The sequence below is a fragment of the Heterodontus francisci genome, chromosome 32 (assembly GCF_036365525.1).
Source record: "Heterodontus francisci isolate sHetFra1 chromosome 32, sHetFra1.hap1, whole genome shotgun sequence".
NCBI lineage: Eukaryota > Metazoa > Chordata > Chondrichthyes > Heterodontiformes > Heterodontidae > Heterodontus > Heterodontus francisci.
The window spans coordinates 6767570-6786179 of NC_090402.1; the positions used below are offsets into that span (position 1 = coordinate 6767570).

General features: G+C 47.1%; 2 protein-coding genes across 6 annotated transcripts in view; one reads left to right on the plus strand and one right to left on the minus strand.

Moving 5' to 3' along the window:
* tbc1d13 (TBC1 domain family, member 13) overlaps positions 1–10748 on the minus strand; it is a 37995-nt gene extending 27247 nt beyond the window's left edge. For 2 of the 3 annotated variants that reach the window (XM_068012104.1, XM_068012102.1), the window contains exons 1-6: positions 10679–10748; positions 6563–6636; positions 5646–5686; positions 3146–3207; positions 2273–2372; positions 559–641 (exon numbers count right to left, since the gene is read on the minus strand). In XM_068012104.1, coding sequence (XP_067868205.1) covers positions 559–641; positions 2273–2372; positions 3146–3207; positions 5646–5686; positions 6563–6636; positions 10679–10701 — 383 coding nt within the window. In that variant the 5' untranslated portion in view covers positions 10702–10748. The other variant, XM_068012103.1, reaches the window with a different exon arrangement.
* Positions 10749–11139: 391 nt separating this feature from the next.
* zer1 (zyg-11 related, cell cycle regulator) overlaps positions 11140–18610 on the plus strand; it is a 35454-nt gene continuing 27983 nt past the window's right edge. For 2 of the 3 annotated variants that reach the window (XM_068012105.1, XM_068012108.1), the window contains exons 1-4: positions 11140–11332; positions 14346–14582; positions 15450–15609; positions 17154–17596. In XM_068012105.1, coding sequence (XP_067868206.1) covers positions 14425–14582; positions 15450–15609; positions 17154–17596 — 761 coding nt within the window. In that variant the 5' untranslated portion in view covers positions 11140–11332; positions 14346–14424. The remainder of the gene's footprint in view (positions 11333–14345; positions 14583–15449; positions 15610–17153; positions 17597–18610) is intronic. The other variant, XM_068012107.1, reaches the window with a different exon arrangement.

An 18610-nucleotide genomic window follows, 5' to 3' on the forward strand; every position in this document is an offset into this window, starting at 1 on the left:
AGAGAGTCGGGGACGAGTGCTGATCTAATCAAGTTTAAAATGTTAAAAAGGATTCAATAGGGTTGATATGGAGAAACTATTTCCTCTGGTCGGCTGGCGGGGGGGAATTCAAGAATCAGGGGACATAATCTTAAAATTAGAACTTGACCATTGAGGAAACAAATCCACATTTTCCACATTAATACTGAAAATGTGGAATTCTCTCCCCCAAAAGGTTGTGGATGCCAGGGGTCAATTGAAGCCATCAATACGGAGGTTGATATATTTTTGTTGGGCAAGGGTACCAAAGGACACAGAGCAAAGGCAGGTAAATGGAGTTGAGGTGCAGATCAGCTAGAATCTAAAGAAATGGTGGAGCTGCCTGGAGATTGACTGGCCTCCTCCTGTTCCTTTTCCTAACTCATTGCTGTTTGAGGGACCTTCGTTCTGCACAAACTGGCTGCCAAATTTTGCCTACAAAACAATCACACTTCAAAAGTAATTCAAAAGCAAGGTGCTTTGGTGGATGGCCCAAGGAGATGAAAGCTACATCATTACACGCTTTCTTCTCCTACTTACCGAACATCTTTGTCTACTTGCAGGAGAACCTCATTGTCCTTAAAGTATGTGTTCCATCGACTGTCGGGGTTTGGATTCAAGGGCTGTTTGGGAAAAAGATTTTTTTTTTTAAATCAGGAAAAGGGAAAATTTCACGGAGAAAATACACAATGGGAATCACACAAGGAAGACTTCACCAGTAACCGTTCACCAAACTCGTAGAAGCAAAATCCCACTGCTCAATCTAATTTTAAAACTGAGATTGACAGATTTTTGTTCATTAAAAGTATTAAGGAATACGGGGCAAAGGCGGGGTTGCAGATCAGCAATGAGTTCATTGAATGGCGGAGCAGGCTCAAGGGGCTAAATGGCCCCTTGCTGTTCCTTTGTTCATAATCTCTTTTCAATAATAACTTGCATTTACATAGTACCTTTAACATGGTAAAACATCCCAAGGTGCTTCACAGGAGCACTTATCAAACAAAATTTGATAGACATGTAAGGAGCGATTAGGACAGGTGACCAAAAGCTTGGCTTTAAGGAGCATCTTAAAGAGAGGGAGGGAGAGAGACAGAGATTTAGGGAGGGAATTCCAGAGTTTAGGACCCAGGTAGCTGAAGGCACAGCTGCCAACTGTGGAATGATTAAATTAGGGAATGCACAGGAAACCAGAACAGGAGGAGCAGAGTGTTAATTGTATTTCAGTTGTGTTTCATTATATGCAGGTGGAGGGCATTAATTGGGGTCTCACATATAAAGAGACACTTACTGAAACTGTGTGGGTTGAGTTAGGAGGTATATGCTTGTAATGTTTCAGTCTGTAAATAAATACAAGACTGAGTAAAGTTTGGCTCCAGTATCAACCTTCACCAACTGGCTTTCTGGAATATAAGAGAGAACTTGGAGAGCTGTAGGATGTTAGAGACAGGGATTGGAGAGGCCGTGGAGGGATTTGAAAGCAAGGACAAGACTTTAAAATATCACGGTGTTGTCAGACCAGAAGCCAATGTAGGTTAGCAAGCTAGGGGGCTAATGGGTTAACAAGACTTGCTGCAAGTTAGGATACAGGCAGGTAAAGAATAGATCCATTAATTTGCATTATGTGCACAATAAAGAACTATAGTGAAATCTGGTTCATTATTACTTTCTGTTTCCCTTCTCATATTTGATCACTCCTGCCCGCCACCTATCACAGACCTTCCCTTTCGTACTTTCCTGCCCACTTCCCAACTGCTCTTCTCTGACTCTGTACCAACTTAAACTACTTCATCTCTAACATCTTCTAGTTCTGGTAAAAGGTCATTGACCTGAAACTTAAAAACTCCGGTTCTCTCTCCACTGATGCTGCCTGACCTGTGGAGTGTTTTCCAGCATTTTCGGTTCTTATTTTAGATTTCCAGCATCTTGCTTTTGTTTTAAACATTGTGAAAGCCAGTTTAAAAAGGCTGATTTACCATGCCAACAGTCCAACATTATCCAGTGGATTGAATCAACATTGCTGAGGGATGGGAGCATGCTTCAAGCAAAGCACATTGCTACTTACCTTGTTACTGGGACTGCTTATGAAAAGGAAGAATTGGGTAGCAAAAATTTATGAAATAGGAACAAGATATATAAAGGGAATTTTAAACAATCTTACTACCAGTCTGAAACAAACACAAAGGTCTAGTACTTGTAGTCAGCACCTGTAACCAGTCCCTAATTAAACCTTTTGCCCCTTGTGAAGGAGACTCACGTGATCTTCCAGTGTGACATCCTCTCGGAAGAAGCCCAGATTTGCCTTGGCGATTCCAGGCTGAATAATCATCTCCTTCAAGAACTGTGCATAAATCTCCCTGCAATTGAATAAACCACTCGGAATGAGGCTAAACCCAGATAGACCCTTATTCTACGAGCTCCGACAGAACACACTGCTTATGGACTCCTGATACCAAAAACCATCCCAATGACTGCTCTGCCTCCCATCCATCCTCTCGTTGCAGACAGGTGTATAAAACATCCCGCTAAAGGTGGGATGGTGCACTTTAGTACCATGTAATACCTAATATACTTTCTGTTAAAGCAGACTTCATAGATGAGCACAGCAGAGGGAGGAGACCATAGTCTATTGAGTCTGCTTAATAAATACTGCTCGATTAGTCAAAGATCCATTGTAAATATCTGATATGACAGAAACCCCCCCCAAATGATTTTACAAGATGAATATTAGGAAACAATATTTTAAATTCTTACAGCAGATCAGTACTGAATCAGCACCCCTGTTCCCCCAAATACTAAACCGTTTCCTTATGAGAGAGTTAGTATTGTTTTGGACGGTGTAGACGGGAATATTGTTGCTGATAGTCGCTGGAAATCAAGTGCAAACCTCGCGCGCAGGTGGGGGCTCGCAGGTGGAGCTCTGAGGATACATAGAGAATAGTTTAAGGCTCCCTTTCCCCTCATCCCCCTAAAAGAAGAATGGAATCTAACATTTCAGAGCTGAGACTGTTCAGCCCCAATTAATTTTCCTCCTCCCCACCCTGCTACTCTCCCCAATACACAGGGATGGCCCTGATGGTTTCAGGAGGAGGAGTCACCCAAGCGCACTGATGGAGAAGAGTCTTCTCACCTCTGTTTCTTCAGGAAGGAGCCCCACTGGGCCTGCTCCGTAGGAAGATAATTGAGGAGGATCTGGGAGGAGACAAGAAATCATGATTAAAAAACAATGTTAACAAGGCAGAACCAGCCAAGCAAGGACTTGTTATAGCAAATCTAACGCACAGAAACAGGCCATTCAGCCCATCTGTTCTATGCTGGTGTTTATTCTCCGCCCAAGCCTCCTCCCACCCCTCCATCTCACCCTATCAGCATATGCTTCTATTCCTTTCTCACTCATGTTTGTCCAGCTTCCCCTTAAATGCACTGTACTATTCACCTCAACCACTCCCTGCAGTAGCGAGTTCCACATTCTCACCACTCTCCACACAAAGAGGTTTCTCCTGAATTCCCCATTGGATTTTTATTAGCAACTATCTGATATTAATGCCCCCTAGTTCTGGTCTACCCCACAAGTAGGAACAACTACTTTAAGTCTACCTTATGAAACTCTCATTATTCTAAAGACATCACCCCTCAGCCTTCTCTTTTCTAGAGAAAAGACCCCCAAGCTGTTCAGTCTTTCCTGATAGTTATAACCTCTCAGCTCTGGCATCATCTTTGCAAATCTTTTTTGCACCTTCTCCAGTACCTTTCTTGTAACATGGAGACCACAACTGTGCATAGTGCTCCAAGCGTCGTCTAACCAAGGTTCTATACAGGTTTAGCATAACTTGTCCACTTTTGAATTCTATCCTTCCAGAAATGAATCCCAATGTTTTGTTTGCTTTTTTATGGCCTTAATAACCTGCAGCACTTCTTTTAATGACTTATTTATATTGAAATTCATAGCTCTTCTGTCTTTTTTTTGCATTGAAAGGGAAGGAGTCAAGAAGCTTGGGTGAAAGAATGGATCCCCTGGATACACACCCCCTTTGGTGCCTCATACAACTGGCCATCAGTCACAGGAGCCCTCACAGCAGGTATGGGACAGTCTATCCGATTAGAACTGGTCTCACCTCCAGGCCCAACCATATCTGAACAACCACATTCTCCAGCCAGGGGGGTCTTATGGTGATCAGGGATGGGAACCCTGGACGATTTCCCTCCACCCATTCAACCCAGACCCAGTGCAGAAACACTGCCTGCCACCTGAGCTGAAATAGGGGAGTTGGGGTGGGATTTGTGGCATCAGTCTGGGAGCTATCGGTCCGCACAGCTTAGCTCCTTGCTGGATGCTCACCAGATCTCCAGGAGAGTTGCCACTATCTACTTTAGATGATAGCATCATACAGCACACAAGGCCATTTTGCTATTGTGCCTGAAAGAGCTATCCAATTAATTCCAGTCCACCTGCTCTTTCACTATAGCCCTGCAAACTTACTCACCTTCAAGTATTTATCCAATTCCCTTTTGCAAGTTACCATTGAATCTGCTTCGACCCTTGCAGACCATGCATTCCAGCTCAAAACTCACTGTGCAAAAAAAAAAACACAAGTGTCTCAACAACCCCCCCCCCCACTTATGGCTTTTTTGCCAATTATCTTAACCCTGTCCTTTGGTTACCAACCTTCCTATCACTAGAAACAGTTTCTCATAGTCTCTATCAAAACCCCTCATAATTTTAAACATCACTACTAAATCTCCCATTAATCTTCTCTGCTTTAAGAACATCCCCAGTCTCTCCAATTAACTGAAATCTCTCAATCCTGGTACCATTCCAGTAAATCTCTTCTACACCCTCAAGGCCTTGACAGCCTTCCTAAAGTATGGCCTTCAGGAATGGACACAATCCTCCAACTGAGACCTAACCAGAGCTTTATAAAGGGTTAGCATAAATTCCTTTCATGCCACTTTGACAGATGTTGCATGAGATTCATAAATCTATAACTTTATCAGTGACTTATCAATTACAATTTAGCATAACTTCCTTGCTTTTGTATTCTCTGCTTCTATTTATAAAGCAAAAGGAACCCAACTGCCTTTTTAACAGTCATCTCAACTTCTCCTCCCACCAAAGGCTCGTACAGGTAAACCCCCAGGTCTCTGCTCCTGCACCTTCTTTAAAATTGTACTATTTATTGCATACAATGTCGAATATCTTTTTTTTTTTTAAATGTTCCCGCATGGCATTCACATCTCCTAGGTAAATTGGAAAAGCTATTTCAATCCACACAGTCAAACTCGAGCCCCAAGTATGATTCCATGTAACAGGTTTTTGCACAGCCCAATCCCCTTGGACACTCAGTTTACAAACTTCCTTTTTGTGTACCCAGTGCAGTTGCCAACCCTCCAGGAATGAAAGATTAATCCCTCAGAAACCGCTGTGAGCAACGAGAGAGAAAAGTCATTGGAACGTTGAAGGGAAAGTGTGTTTTATATTTATTTTCTTTGAATACTTCCATTTGTTATAAATACATTGGAGATCAGAAGAAAAGCTTTTTGACCCAGCAGGGAGGTCATGTAACGAAACTTCCAGGAATACATCCAGCCAGAGTTGGCAACCCTCAATTTTGTCTCAAACGAAAACCCACCTTCCAACAAAGCGAGCGCAGCCCCCCTTCAGATGGAATCCCTGTGAGGAGAAACGGGGAGAAGCTCAGACTCACTCGCAGTAAAGAGCATTGCGAAACACAAAGAGAATCGTCACATTCATTCTGCAATTATATTGGAAGATTTGTTGTGCTTCTATTAATAGCCCAACTTAGGGAAAGGTCTGTATACACGGCAGGTCTGTCAGAGATCATGCCGCCTCCTGGGAATCACTGATTGGAGTCCTCCCCAGTCCCAGATGACAGACTTGCAGTTACAATTGTACTCACGCAGACCAACTATCTCCTTCGCGCTTGTGTGGGACACATTGTGCTTTTCACATTACAATGCAAACAAATACTACAAGTTACACAAGAGAGTAAAGGTGGGAAATAAAAGAGTCCGATTAGTTTTTTTTGGAAGGGTAGCTGATCCATTATAGTCTTTGCTGATTGGTTTATATACTGTATTTTATTGTACTTTTCAGTAAGAGTTGTGCTTCACATTTCTATCTAATTATCAGATCAATGATTAGAGCTTGTGGGTGGCAAAGCAGATTGTTGGAAGAAGGGTGATAGTTAATGCTCGAACCACACAACTCTGCGGGGGCAGACTCTTCACATGTTACAGTTTACAAGTTAAAGGGACACACTGGTCAACCTTTGAAGTGTTGAGAGGATCAGAGACAAGATATTTCTATAAATAACCCAGAAAGGGCTTTCAGAACTCAATGTAAATCGGCACCTCACTGCACCAAACAGTTTTAAATTGGAGGCGAAGAAAGTTCCTTTTAAAAATGAAGACCGATTATATATTGTTGGTTCTATACCTTCAGGAGAAACATGCTACAAATGTGTACAGGCACCTTGCCACCGACTCTGCTGAATCTGATACTGAAATGAGAGACCATTCTCCTTACCACTGAAGCAGAGTTCCTGTAGTTTGGTGAGGCTGATCTCTGGTTCATTCAGAGCAACTCTGAACTCTGCAATCCTATCAACAGAAAATACCATTCTATAAGTAAAGGTCCTTTCAAACAGAGACCTGCAATACTGGCACTGTCTGCAACATGATTCGCCTCGTGTTCAAGGTCCAAAGACATCTGGTCCATCGAAACAGCTTCCTCGGATGGTGATGGCAAACACGAGGGGACATAGCTTTAAGTTGAGGGGTGATAGATATAGGACAGATGTCAGAGGTAGTTTCTTTACTCAGAGAGTAGTAGGGGCGTGGAACGCCCTGCCTGCAACAGTAGTAGACTCGCCAACTTTAAGGGCATTTAAGTGGTCATTGGATAGACATATGGATGAAAATGGAATAGTGTAGGTCAGATGGTTTCACAGGTCGGCGCAACATCGAGGGCCGAAGGGCCTGTACTGCGCTGTAATGTTCTAATTCTAATACTCAACACATAGCTTCCTAACCCACACCATGTCCAGTTGATGTTCGCTGTTCTGCCCCAATTTTAAATTTTTCATCCTTATGTTCAAATTCCTCCATGGCCTCACCTCTTCCCGATCCCTGTAACCTTCTCCAAGATCTCTGCGCTCCTCCAATTCTGGCCTCTTGTGCATCCCCAATTTTAATCGCTCCACCATTGGCAGCCATGCCTTCAACTGCCTAGGCCCTAAGCTCCAGAATTCCCTCCCTCAACCTATCTGCCGCTCTCCCTCCCTTTAAGGTGCTCCTGAAAACTTACCTCAGCTAAGCTTTTGATCACCTATCCGAATGTCTCCTTATGTGGCTTGGTGCCAAATTTTGTTTGGCAATGTTCCTGTGAAGCACCTCGGGATGTTTTACTACGTTAGAGGGGCTACAGAAATGTAAATTGTTGTTTGGCATTACATTTTCTTCCTTCCTCTCCTGATGGCAATGGCAGATCTCAAGTACCTCACCCAAGTGAGCATTCTTCAGGTGCCTGTCAGCAAGCAGTGGGATGGGGTAACAATTGGGCATTACATCCAATCACCATGCTGTTCCCACCTCCCTCTTCACACCACAACCAGGAAAACCCTGGCTGATTGGAGCACTCATACCGATTCTCTGACTGAAAATTTTAAAACTGAGATAGATAGATTTTTGTTGGATACGAGTATTAAGGGTTACAGAACCAAGGTGAATAAATGGAGTTAAAGTACAGATCAGTCATAACCTAACTGAATCACCTCCTTGAAGTTTTATTTTCTAAATCTTCTTGGAGATTCAGTTTGGGAGCAACTTTACAGCATCTCGACAATACAAAAAAAATACAGCAACACAATCCTTTAACTGTAAATCTAATGGTCACCCACAATGTAATTTTTAGTTTTGGCTGAATACAATTACTTATTGTAATAGCTTTGAACATGCTGATCAACCCCATCACTGTGTTCTGAAAACAGTTTCGCACGCACGCCCCCCCCTCACTGCGACACACACAAACAAACCCCCCCCCCACTGCGACACACACAAACAAACCCCCCCCCCCACTGCGACACACACAAACAAACCCCCCCCCCCACTGCGACACACACAAACAAACCCCCCCCCCACTGCGACACACACAAACAAACCCCCCCCCCACTGCGACACACACAAACAAACCCCCCCCCACTGCGACACACACAAACAAACCCCCCCCCCCACTGCGACACACACAAACAAACCCCCCCCCACTGCGACACACACAAACAAACCCCCCCCCACTGCGACACACACAAACAAACCCCACCCCACTGCGACACACACAAACAAACCCCCCCCCCCACTGCGACACACACAAACAAACCCCCCCCCCCCCACTGCGACACACACAAACAAACCCCCCCCCCCACTGCGACACACACAAACAAACCCCCCCCCCCACTGCGACACACACAAACAAACCCCCCCCCCACTGCGACACACACAAACAAACCCCCCCCCCACTGCGACACACACAAACAAACCCCCCCCCCCACTGCGACACACACAAACAACCCCCCCCCCCACTGCGACACACACAAACAACCCCCCCCCCCCACTGCGACACACACAAACAACCCCCCCCCCCACTGCGACACACACAAACAACCCCCCCCCCACTGCGACACACACAAACAAACCCCCCCCCCCACTGCGACACACACAAACAAACCCCCCCCCCCACTGCGACACACACAAACAAACCCCCCCCCCACTGCGACACACACAAACAAACCCCCCCCCCCACTGCGACACACACAAACAAACCCCCCCCCCCACTGCGACACACACAAACAACCCCCCCCCCCCCCACTGCGACACACACAAACAAACCCCCCCCCCCTGCGACACACACAACAACCCCCCCCCCCCCACTGCGACACACACAAACAAACCCCCCCCCCCCACTGCGACACACACAAACAAACCCCCCCCCCACTGCGACACACACAAACAAACCCCCCCCCCCACTGCGACACACACAAACAAACCCCCCCCCCCACTGCGACACACACAAACAAACCCCCCCCCCACTGCGACACACACAAACAAACCCCCCCCCCCCACTGCGACACACACAAACAAACCCCCCCCCACTGCGACACACACAAACAAACCCCCCCCCCCACTGCGACACACACAAACAAACCCCCCCCCCCACTGCGACACACACAAACAAACCCCCCCCCCCACTGCGACACACACAAACAAACCCCCCCCCCCACTGCGACACACACAAACAAACCCCCCCCCCACTGCGACACACACAAACAAACCCCCCCCCCACTGCGACACACACAAACAAACCCCCCCCCACTGACACACACAAACCAACCCCCCCCAACCCCACTGACACACACAAACCAACCCCCCCCAACCCCACTGACACACACAACCCCCCCCCCAACCCCACTGACACACACAACCCCCCCCCCAACCCCACTGACACAAACACACCCCCCCCCAACCCCACTGACACAAACACACCCCCCCCAACCCCACTGACACAAACACACCCCCCCCAACCCCACTGACACACACAACCCCCCCCCAACCCCACTGACACACACAACCCCCCCCCCAACCCCACTGACACACACAACCCCCCCCCAACCCCACTGACACACACAACCCCCCCAACCCCACTGACACAAACACACCCCCCCCCAACCCCACTGACACAAACACACCCCCCCCCCAACCCCACTGACACACACTCACCCCCCCCCCAACCCCACTGACACACACTCACCCCCCCTAACCCCACTGACACACACTCACCCCCCCTAACCCCACTGACACACACTCACCCCCCCTAACCCCACTGACACACACTCACCCCCCCCAACCCCACTGACACACACTCACCCCCCCCAACCCCACTGACACACACAACCCCCCCAACCCCACTGACACAAACACACCCCCCCCCCAACCCCACTGACACAAACACACCCCCCCCCCCAACCCCACTGACACACACTCACCCCCCCTAACCCCACTGACACACACTCACCCCCCCTAACCCCACTGACACACACTCACCCCCCCTAACCCCACTGACACACACTCACCCCCCCCAACCCCACTGACACACACTCACCCCCCCCAACCCCACTGACACACACCCCCCCCCCAACCCCACTCACACACACCCACCCCCCCAACCCCACTGACACAAACACACCCCCCCCCCCAACCCCACTGACACACACTCACCCCCCCCCCCAACCCCACTGACACACACTCACCCCCCCCCCCCAACCCCACTGACACACACTCACCCCCCCCCCCCAACCCCACTGACACACACTCACCCCCCCCAACCCCACTGACACACACTCACCCCCCCCAACCCCACTGACACACACTCACCCCCCCCAACCCCACTCACACCCCCCAACCCCACTCACACACACACTCCCCGCCCGGGCCAGTGCCCCTACCCTGAATGTGCTTCCATATTTTGTCCAGCTATTAAGGACGGGAAGGAGAAACCTCCAGGCGCTGCCCCCGCTTCCACAAGGCCTGTTATCCGTGGGGAAGCCCCACTGGCGACCAGAATCCCGGATCCATGTTTTTGTCTCCTCACCTGTTCTTGTAGAGAGTCGACATGTTGACTTCCTATCTTCCGGCAGGCAGCGCGCTACCGGAAACCGGTCCCACAAGAAAGGGATCCGACCAGAAACAAAGGATCAAATTATTATCCGTCCACAGTGGGATTCACGCTGTAAAATAACAAGACCTTAATAAAATCCCTGTATTAATATTAGTTTATTAATGGTTAAATACTTTTTCCTTTCGAGTCAGTAATCTGGCTAAATTAAAGTGACATTTACTAATTAACATTTGGTCTCCGTTACAAATAACAACCACTAAAGCATAGTATAGTAAGCGAATAAATCACAATATTCATTAATTACAGTTATAGCTCATTAGAAGCACGTTGTGACCGTGAATTTATAATTTCTATCATTATTTGTTTCTAGCGGATCTTTCTGCGGACGGACAGGTTTGACACCGGAAGTGGTTATTGATTGACAGGCCGGGTGCAGTGACCCGGAAGTGGAACTGGGGTTTGTTGACAGCCACGGACCGAGTTCCATTTGGGGGAAAAATTTAAAAGAATCGGAGCGGCGGCGGGAGCAGGTGGGCGGTCGGCATGTTTCCCACCCCCCGTGGGGGGCGAACCACGGGCTGCCCGGCAATCGAGATCGAAGAGACCGGAGCCGGGGGCCGGGAATAGGTGAAGGGCCTCGAGGAGTGGGGGGTGGAGAGGGAGCAGGGCCTGGGGTAGAATGAGAGACTTGGGGGACGGGGTGGTTAGAGAGAGAGAGAGAGAGAGAGAAGGTGGTGGTGGCCTGAGGGCCAGGACTTGTGGAGGGGGGAAAACAGTCAGTGGGCCATTCGACTGTGGGGGCCATCACCTGATGTGATTCTGACCCTAGCAACCCCCTCCCCCCAATCTCCCCCCATCACTGCACTATCTCGCTCCATCTACACCACCATCTCCTACCCCTATCCCCACCATAGACGTAAAGGATCCCATTAAATATATTCAAGGCTGAGTTAGACAGATTTTTGATCTACAAGGGAGTAAAGGGGGCAGGCAGGAAAGTGGAGTTAAGGCCACAATCAGATCAGCCATGATCTTATTGAATGGCAGAGCAGACCCGGGGGGAAGGGGGGCTGCGAATGGCCTATTGCTGCTCCTATTACATATGATCTTATGAGCACATTTCAAAGAGCAGGGGAGTCCTTGACAGTGTTCTGGCCAATATTAATTCCTCAACCAATGCCTAAAAAGCTGATCTGGGCATTTATTTCATTGCTGTTTGTGGAATTTTACTTTGCACAAATTGGCTGGCCCTGTTCCCTGTATTACGACTTGAGAAACCTTGGCGAGAGGCCAGGCCCATAGTGCAGGACATGATGTAGGAGACAAGTTGAGGTAAATCGGGGATCATGGTGAGGTGATATCAGGCTTGCTTTGTAGAATTGTTGAGGTTTTTGGGAGGAGGGGAAGGCTGTTCCAGCTCGTTGAAAGAGCTATTCCCCCTGCCCCATTAGTATTACTCCACATAACTCTATTTTTTTCCCTTTTCAATTGTATATACAGTTTCCTTTTGAAAGTTACTATTGAACTTGCGTCCACCGCCCTTTCAGGCCATGCATTCCAGATTATTATTCACAGAGCGTACAACACAGAAATAGCCCATTCGGCCCATTTGAGCTGTGCCAGTGTTTATGCTCCACATGAGCCTCCTCCCACCCGACTTCATGTCACCTTTTCAGCATAACCTTCTATTCTTTTCTCCCTCATGCTTTTATCTAGCTTCCCCTTAAATGCAACCAGCTGTGTTTTTAAAAAAAACATGTCCATCTCCCCTTTTTTAAAATTATTTTAAATCTGTATCCTCTGGTTAACAACCCCCTGCCCGTAGAAAGCTTTTCCTTACTTACTCTGTCATAATTTTGAACCTCGATTAAATTGCCCCTTAACCTTCTCTGCTGTAAGGTGAACAATCCCAGGGTATCTGGCAGTATTTATCAGAAGGTGGTTCCAGTTGAAACATGTGTTGTTGAATAATGCTCGGTACTGCACTGTATAGTAGTGTTTCCTTGAACCTGAAGTTTCAGCTTGTTCACTTTGTCTGTTACAGCTCGGTGAGTGGTTTGAAGTTGTCCTAATTGTAAATAATGAAAGCCAATTCGAGCAAGCCCATCTCATGAACACTTGGTAAATGAACACCCAGATTAAACAAATTAAATGTTGCAACAAATTTCACTCAGCACTTTCCAAGCTGTTTGAATGTTGAATTGCCTAGACAGTGAGTCCCCCACTCTCCCCATAGCTGTGATCTTCCACCTGCTGCTGCCTCCTGCCCCACACCTCCTCTGGACCCAATGCTGTTCAACTTTGAATTAAGGCAGCATTTTTCTTCAGTTTAATTTCTGCTATTTAGTCTGCCCAGCTATACTAACATCATAGAGTTCATTGCTCAGATTGGGAAAGTCAGGTCTGGGGATAGTAGTGGTTTATCAGAGTCAAGGAACCAATGATTGGTCAGGAGAGTCAGTGGGAGGGGGGCAGTGATTGCTCAGGAGAGTTGGGGGTGTAGTGATTGATCAGAAGTGTCAGAAGGCAGTGATTGGTCGGGAGACCATGTCGGCAACGATTGGTTGGGAGAGTCAGGAGGAAGCAGTGATTAGTTGGGAGAGTGAATCTGGAGAGAAATTGATGACACGTCCATCAGACCCAGGACCCTTTCTGAGAATTCCTTTGCCAATTCTATTCCACTAATTGAGCCAAGGGACAGGGAAGAGGGATGAGATTTGATGGGCCGAATGGCATCTCTTCTCCACACCTTCCCTGAAGTTCTGGATCTTTGCTGGTGTTGGTTCCATGAACAGCAGCTGCTCATTGGGTTCCCTCAGCCCAGTGGCCAAGATTCATGCAGACAGTGAGCATTGACAGGCTATTGAAACTGTGGAGAGTGTCAAGATCACCCTCATCCAATGTGCAGACACAGTTTCCACCAGCAGGTGCCACTGGATAGTGCTCAGGGTAGAAACCCTGGCTGATTTGCCCCTTCCTAGATCCAGGATCAATTTTAATGGCTCCTAAGTGCTGCCCAGTGAACCCAACACAGACTGGGAATCAAACCTGAGGTTTACTCTAGGGCTCAGAACGTCACTGAGCTTATTGCACCATACAACATAAACTAATTGGTACAGTTTTAAAGGGGGTGGAGGAACAGACACCAGGGAGTTCACATACACCAAATCTTTGAAAGTCGCAGCTCAAGTTGAGAAGGCTGCTAAAAAAGCATATGGGATCCTCGCTTTTATAAATAGAGGCACAGAGTACAAAAGCAAGAAAGTTATGCTAAACCTTTATAAATCACTGGTTAAGCGTCAGCTGGAGGATTGTGTCCAATTTTGGGCATCACACTTTAGGAAGGATGCCAAAGCCTTGGGGAGGATGCAGAGGAGATTTACTGGTATGGTGCCGGGAACGAGGGACTTCAGTTCTGTGGAGAGACAAGAGAAGCTGGGGTTGTACTTGAAAAAGAAAAATTTGCAGGGCTACAGGGAAAGAGCTGGGGGAATGGGACTAACTGGGTAGCCCTTTCAAAAGGCAGCACACTGGGCCGAATGGCCGTCTTCTGTGCTGTATATTCTATGATTTTCATTTGATTTAAAATTAATAATCAACAAGACTGGTAACTGTGGTTGGTTTTCCCTCATCTCCTCAGCTCTCTCGATGTCCGTGTAGCTCCGGGCGGCGTCTCACCGCTCCGCCAGCACTGAAGGAGGTGAGGGGGGCTCCCAGACATGGCGTCGTACAGCCCCGAATCGCTGATGACTCTTTGCACCAAGTACTGCCTGCATAACCTGGAGGGAACCCTGTGCTATGTGCAAGACAACGAAACACTGAGACTCCACCCCGACGTCTTCCTTCCCAGTGAGATCTGTGACCGTCTCGTTAACATGTGAGTCCCAAGCACAGTATCAGGGTGGGGAGAGAGGGGGAGGCAAAGTGATGAAAAGGCCATTCAGGGGGTGATTTCAGGAAACATATCTTGGCGCAAAAGGCAATGGAAATTTGGAACTCTCTGTTGCGGTATGTGGGAGCTTGTAGTGCATAAATTGGCTGCCATGTTGCCTACAATACAACAGTGACTGCACTTCAAAACTACTTCATAGGCTGTAAAATGCTTTGGGGTGTCCTGAGGTTGTGAAAGATGCTATATAAATGCAAGCCTTTTTTTCTTTTTCTCTCCTGCAAAAAGTTGTTAAGGCTAACGCTCAATTGTTAATTTCAAAACTGTGATTGATAGGTCTTGGTTAAGTAAGGGCATTAAGGGTTATGGAACCAAGGCAGCTGGATGGAGTTAAGGTACAGATCAGCCATGACTTGACTGAATAGTGGAACAGGAACAAGGGGCTGAATGGCCTCTTGCTGTTAATATGGTTTTAGAAATTGGAAATGGTTCAACAGTGCAAGTGGCCGAGGGTTCACAAGATAATTACAGGCAGGGAGGGCTGTAACTTGGCTTGTGTTCGCTTGAGTTTGCAAGATTTAGAGTTGATCTGATTGGGGTATTTAAAATGTTAAAAGTCCTTGATTGGTAGATACAAAAAAACTATTTCCTCTGGGGGAGGGAGCCCAGAAAATTAGAGCTTCAACATTCAGGAGCAAAATCAAGAAGCACTTATTCCCATAAAGGGTAGTGGAAATCTGAAATTCTTGTTTTTGTTCTCTTCCGTCACCTCATTCCCCTTGCAGTTCATTTTTTCCAGGCTTTCAATCTGTGTCAGTTTAAAATGACCTATCCCTCCACGTGTGATTGTTCTAGGTACATGGACCTGGTGAACACAGATAACAGCTTCCAGCCACACGAGAGCTTCTTCAGCTTGTTCTCAGACCATCGGAGCACCCGACTGACTCACATACATCTGAGGGGGATTCAGGAGGATATCGTGCAGGATCAAGACTTGGTGGCCTTTTCTAAGCAGGTATGAGTGCCATTACATTTTTAAACACCCTCCCATGATTGATCATATCCCTTCCCCTCATGAAGGTGCTAATCCCTTGTTAAGGGTACAGTTTGACAAGGCCCAAGTCATCCTGCTGACCTGGCTATTATTCATATGTGACGGTGGGACAGTGACTGTCGATGGGCTATTCAGCAATGGGAGGGGCTCGAAACTGAGCCCAATCCCTTACACACACCCATGTTACTAAGTAGCGGTCAGGACTGGGAGCTAAAGCCAATTCTCCCTTCCCTAATCTGGGGTCACTGAGCCCAATTGTGATATTCCCAATGCTTCCTTGGTTGAAATCAGCACAGACCAGGGATCGAAGCTGGGACATTCCTGTTTGTCTGGCTTAGCATCACACAGGGAAGCATGTACTATTGTAAGGGATCGTGAATAGGAAGATGCTGGGATTTGGACACAAATGGTAGTGAAGTGGTTGTGGTACTTGACTAGCAGCCCACCCTGCCCCCGTATCCCTCTATTCCTTTTTCCCTCGTGTGCATCAAGCATCTCCTTAAATGCGTCAATGCTCTCTTAACCCACTCCATGTGGCAACAAGCTCCACATTCCCACCACTCTCTAGAAATTCCTCCTAAATTCTTTATTTGAGCTGTTATTTACAGTATATAGTTTGTATATCTTATATTTACGGCTCCTTGTTCTGGACTGCCCCACAAGTGGAAACAGTTTCTCCACATGACCCCTATCGAACCCCTTCCCCTGAATTTTAAAGACCTCTCTCAGATTCTCCTCTTAGTCTTTTTTAGAGAAATGAACCCCAGCCTGCTTAAACTTTGCTAATAGTTGCATCCTCTTAATTCTGGTCTATCCTTGTCAATCTTTTCTGCACATTCTCCAGTGCTTCTATATCCTTCCAGTACTGAGACAAATATTCAACAAAAAGATGGGGAAGAACTTCAGAAAGATTTCAGTGTATACCACTCCTGTTGCTGGTAAAATCACGTGGAAAGAGTAAAATATTCTGACAACATTAAATATGAGACAACTCTATAAATACATTGGCAAGTGGTTTTAATCGAGCTTTGTGACCAGTTCTATTTTTAAGTTATTTTCAGGACACAAGCCTCGCTGGCATTTATTGCCCATCTCTAGCTGCCCTAAACTGAGTAGCGTACGAGAGACCACTTCTGAGTGCAGTTAAGAGGCTACCATTTTAGTGTGGGACTGGAGTCACATATCAGCCCAAACTGGATAAGGACGGCAGGTTTCCTTCCCTAAAGGACATTTTTATGACAATCCCACAGCGTCGTGGTCACTTTTACTGATCCCAGCTTTTTATTTCCAGATTTCCTTTTAAACTGAATTCAGATTCTCAAACTGCCCCCTGGATTTGAACTCTCAGTCTCTGAATTACTAGTTCAATAACATAAGCACTACACCACAGTACTTTGGTGTTTAGAAGTTATAAGGTCAGATATCATAATGTGTCTTATTGCTTGGTAACTCACTGCCCGTTGACTTTGTTTCCATGGTGACTACCAATTCTGCTTGTTCTTCAGGATCTGGTTGAGCTGCGCCTAGTTAACTGCGAGAAGCTTTCGGCCAAGAGCCTGCAGACTCTGAATAACTTCCGCAGCACCTTGGTTTCCCTCAGCCTGTTTGGTTGCAAGAACATTTTTTATGAGGAGGAGAACCCAGGTGGCTGCGAGGGGGACAACGAAAGCCTGGTGAACCCCACACGGCAGGTCCTTGTCAGAGACTTCACCTTCACCGGCTTCCACCGACTCCGCTTCCTCAACTTGGGTCACTTGACCGACGGAGTGAATGTGGACCGGCTCCTGCGGCCGCTGACCTCTCTCAGTTCACTCGACCTCTCTGGGATCCAGCTGAATGACATCCAGTTCCTGCTGCAGTGGCAGAAGCGGCTTGGGTCATTGGTGCTGTACAACATGGATCTCTCCGAGGAGCACATCTGGGTCCTCCTGCAGCTCACTAACCTCAGGTAGGGGGTACGTGCTTCCAGGTCAGGGTCATGTGGCAGCTCGAGGTTCATAATGTTAATTCCTCCTTCCCCACACCTGCCCCACCCCCACCCCCACCACCGTGTCTCAGCAGCAACTACTTGCATTTAAATAGCACTTTTAACATTGGAAAACATCCCAAGGTCCTTCACAGGAGTGTAACCAGACAAAATTTGCCACTGAGCTACATAGGGAGATATTATGTCAGGTGACCGAAAGATTGGTCAAAGGGGTAGGTTTTATGGCACATCTTAAAGGAAGAGAGAGAGGTAGAGAGGTTTAGGGAAGGAATTCCAGAGCTTAGGGCCTCAGCAGCTGAAGGCACAGCCATTGATGGTGGAGTGATTTAAAATCTGGGTTTCACAAGAGGCCAATATTAGAGGAACGCAGGTATCTCAGAGGATCATAGAGCTGGAAGAGATTACAGAGATGGGGAGAGGCAAGGCCATGTAGGAATTTGAAAATAAGGATGTGAATTTTAGAATCAAGACTTTGCCAGACTGGGAGCCAGCATAGGTCAGCAAGCACGAGGGTGAATGCAAGTCAGTGCAAGTTCGCTCCTGATGACAATGTCATTGGAATTCCACAGGGTTTCTGCTGATCTGGTGCTATAATTCCCTAGGAAAGTGAGGGAGACCCAGTTTCACTGCATCCCTGCCTTTGCTGGGAGTTTCCTCACTCCCTAGAGGAGGATTTACTGCTCAGCATGACAGGATTTACAACATAGATGTTTACAGATTTATGAAGTGTACGTTTTGAAAGAAAGACTTAAATTTGTATGGTGCCTTTCACAACCTCAAAGCTTTCCAGAATTCCTGTATTGTAACATTGACAATAGGTACATAGTGATGCTGAGAATCACAACTGCCTATATTCACACAGCAAGGTCCCACAAACACCATTGTGATAATGACCAGATCATCTGTCTTTTAGTGATGTTGGTTAAGGGATAAATATTAGCCAGGACACCGAGGAGAATTCTGTGAGGTAGACCA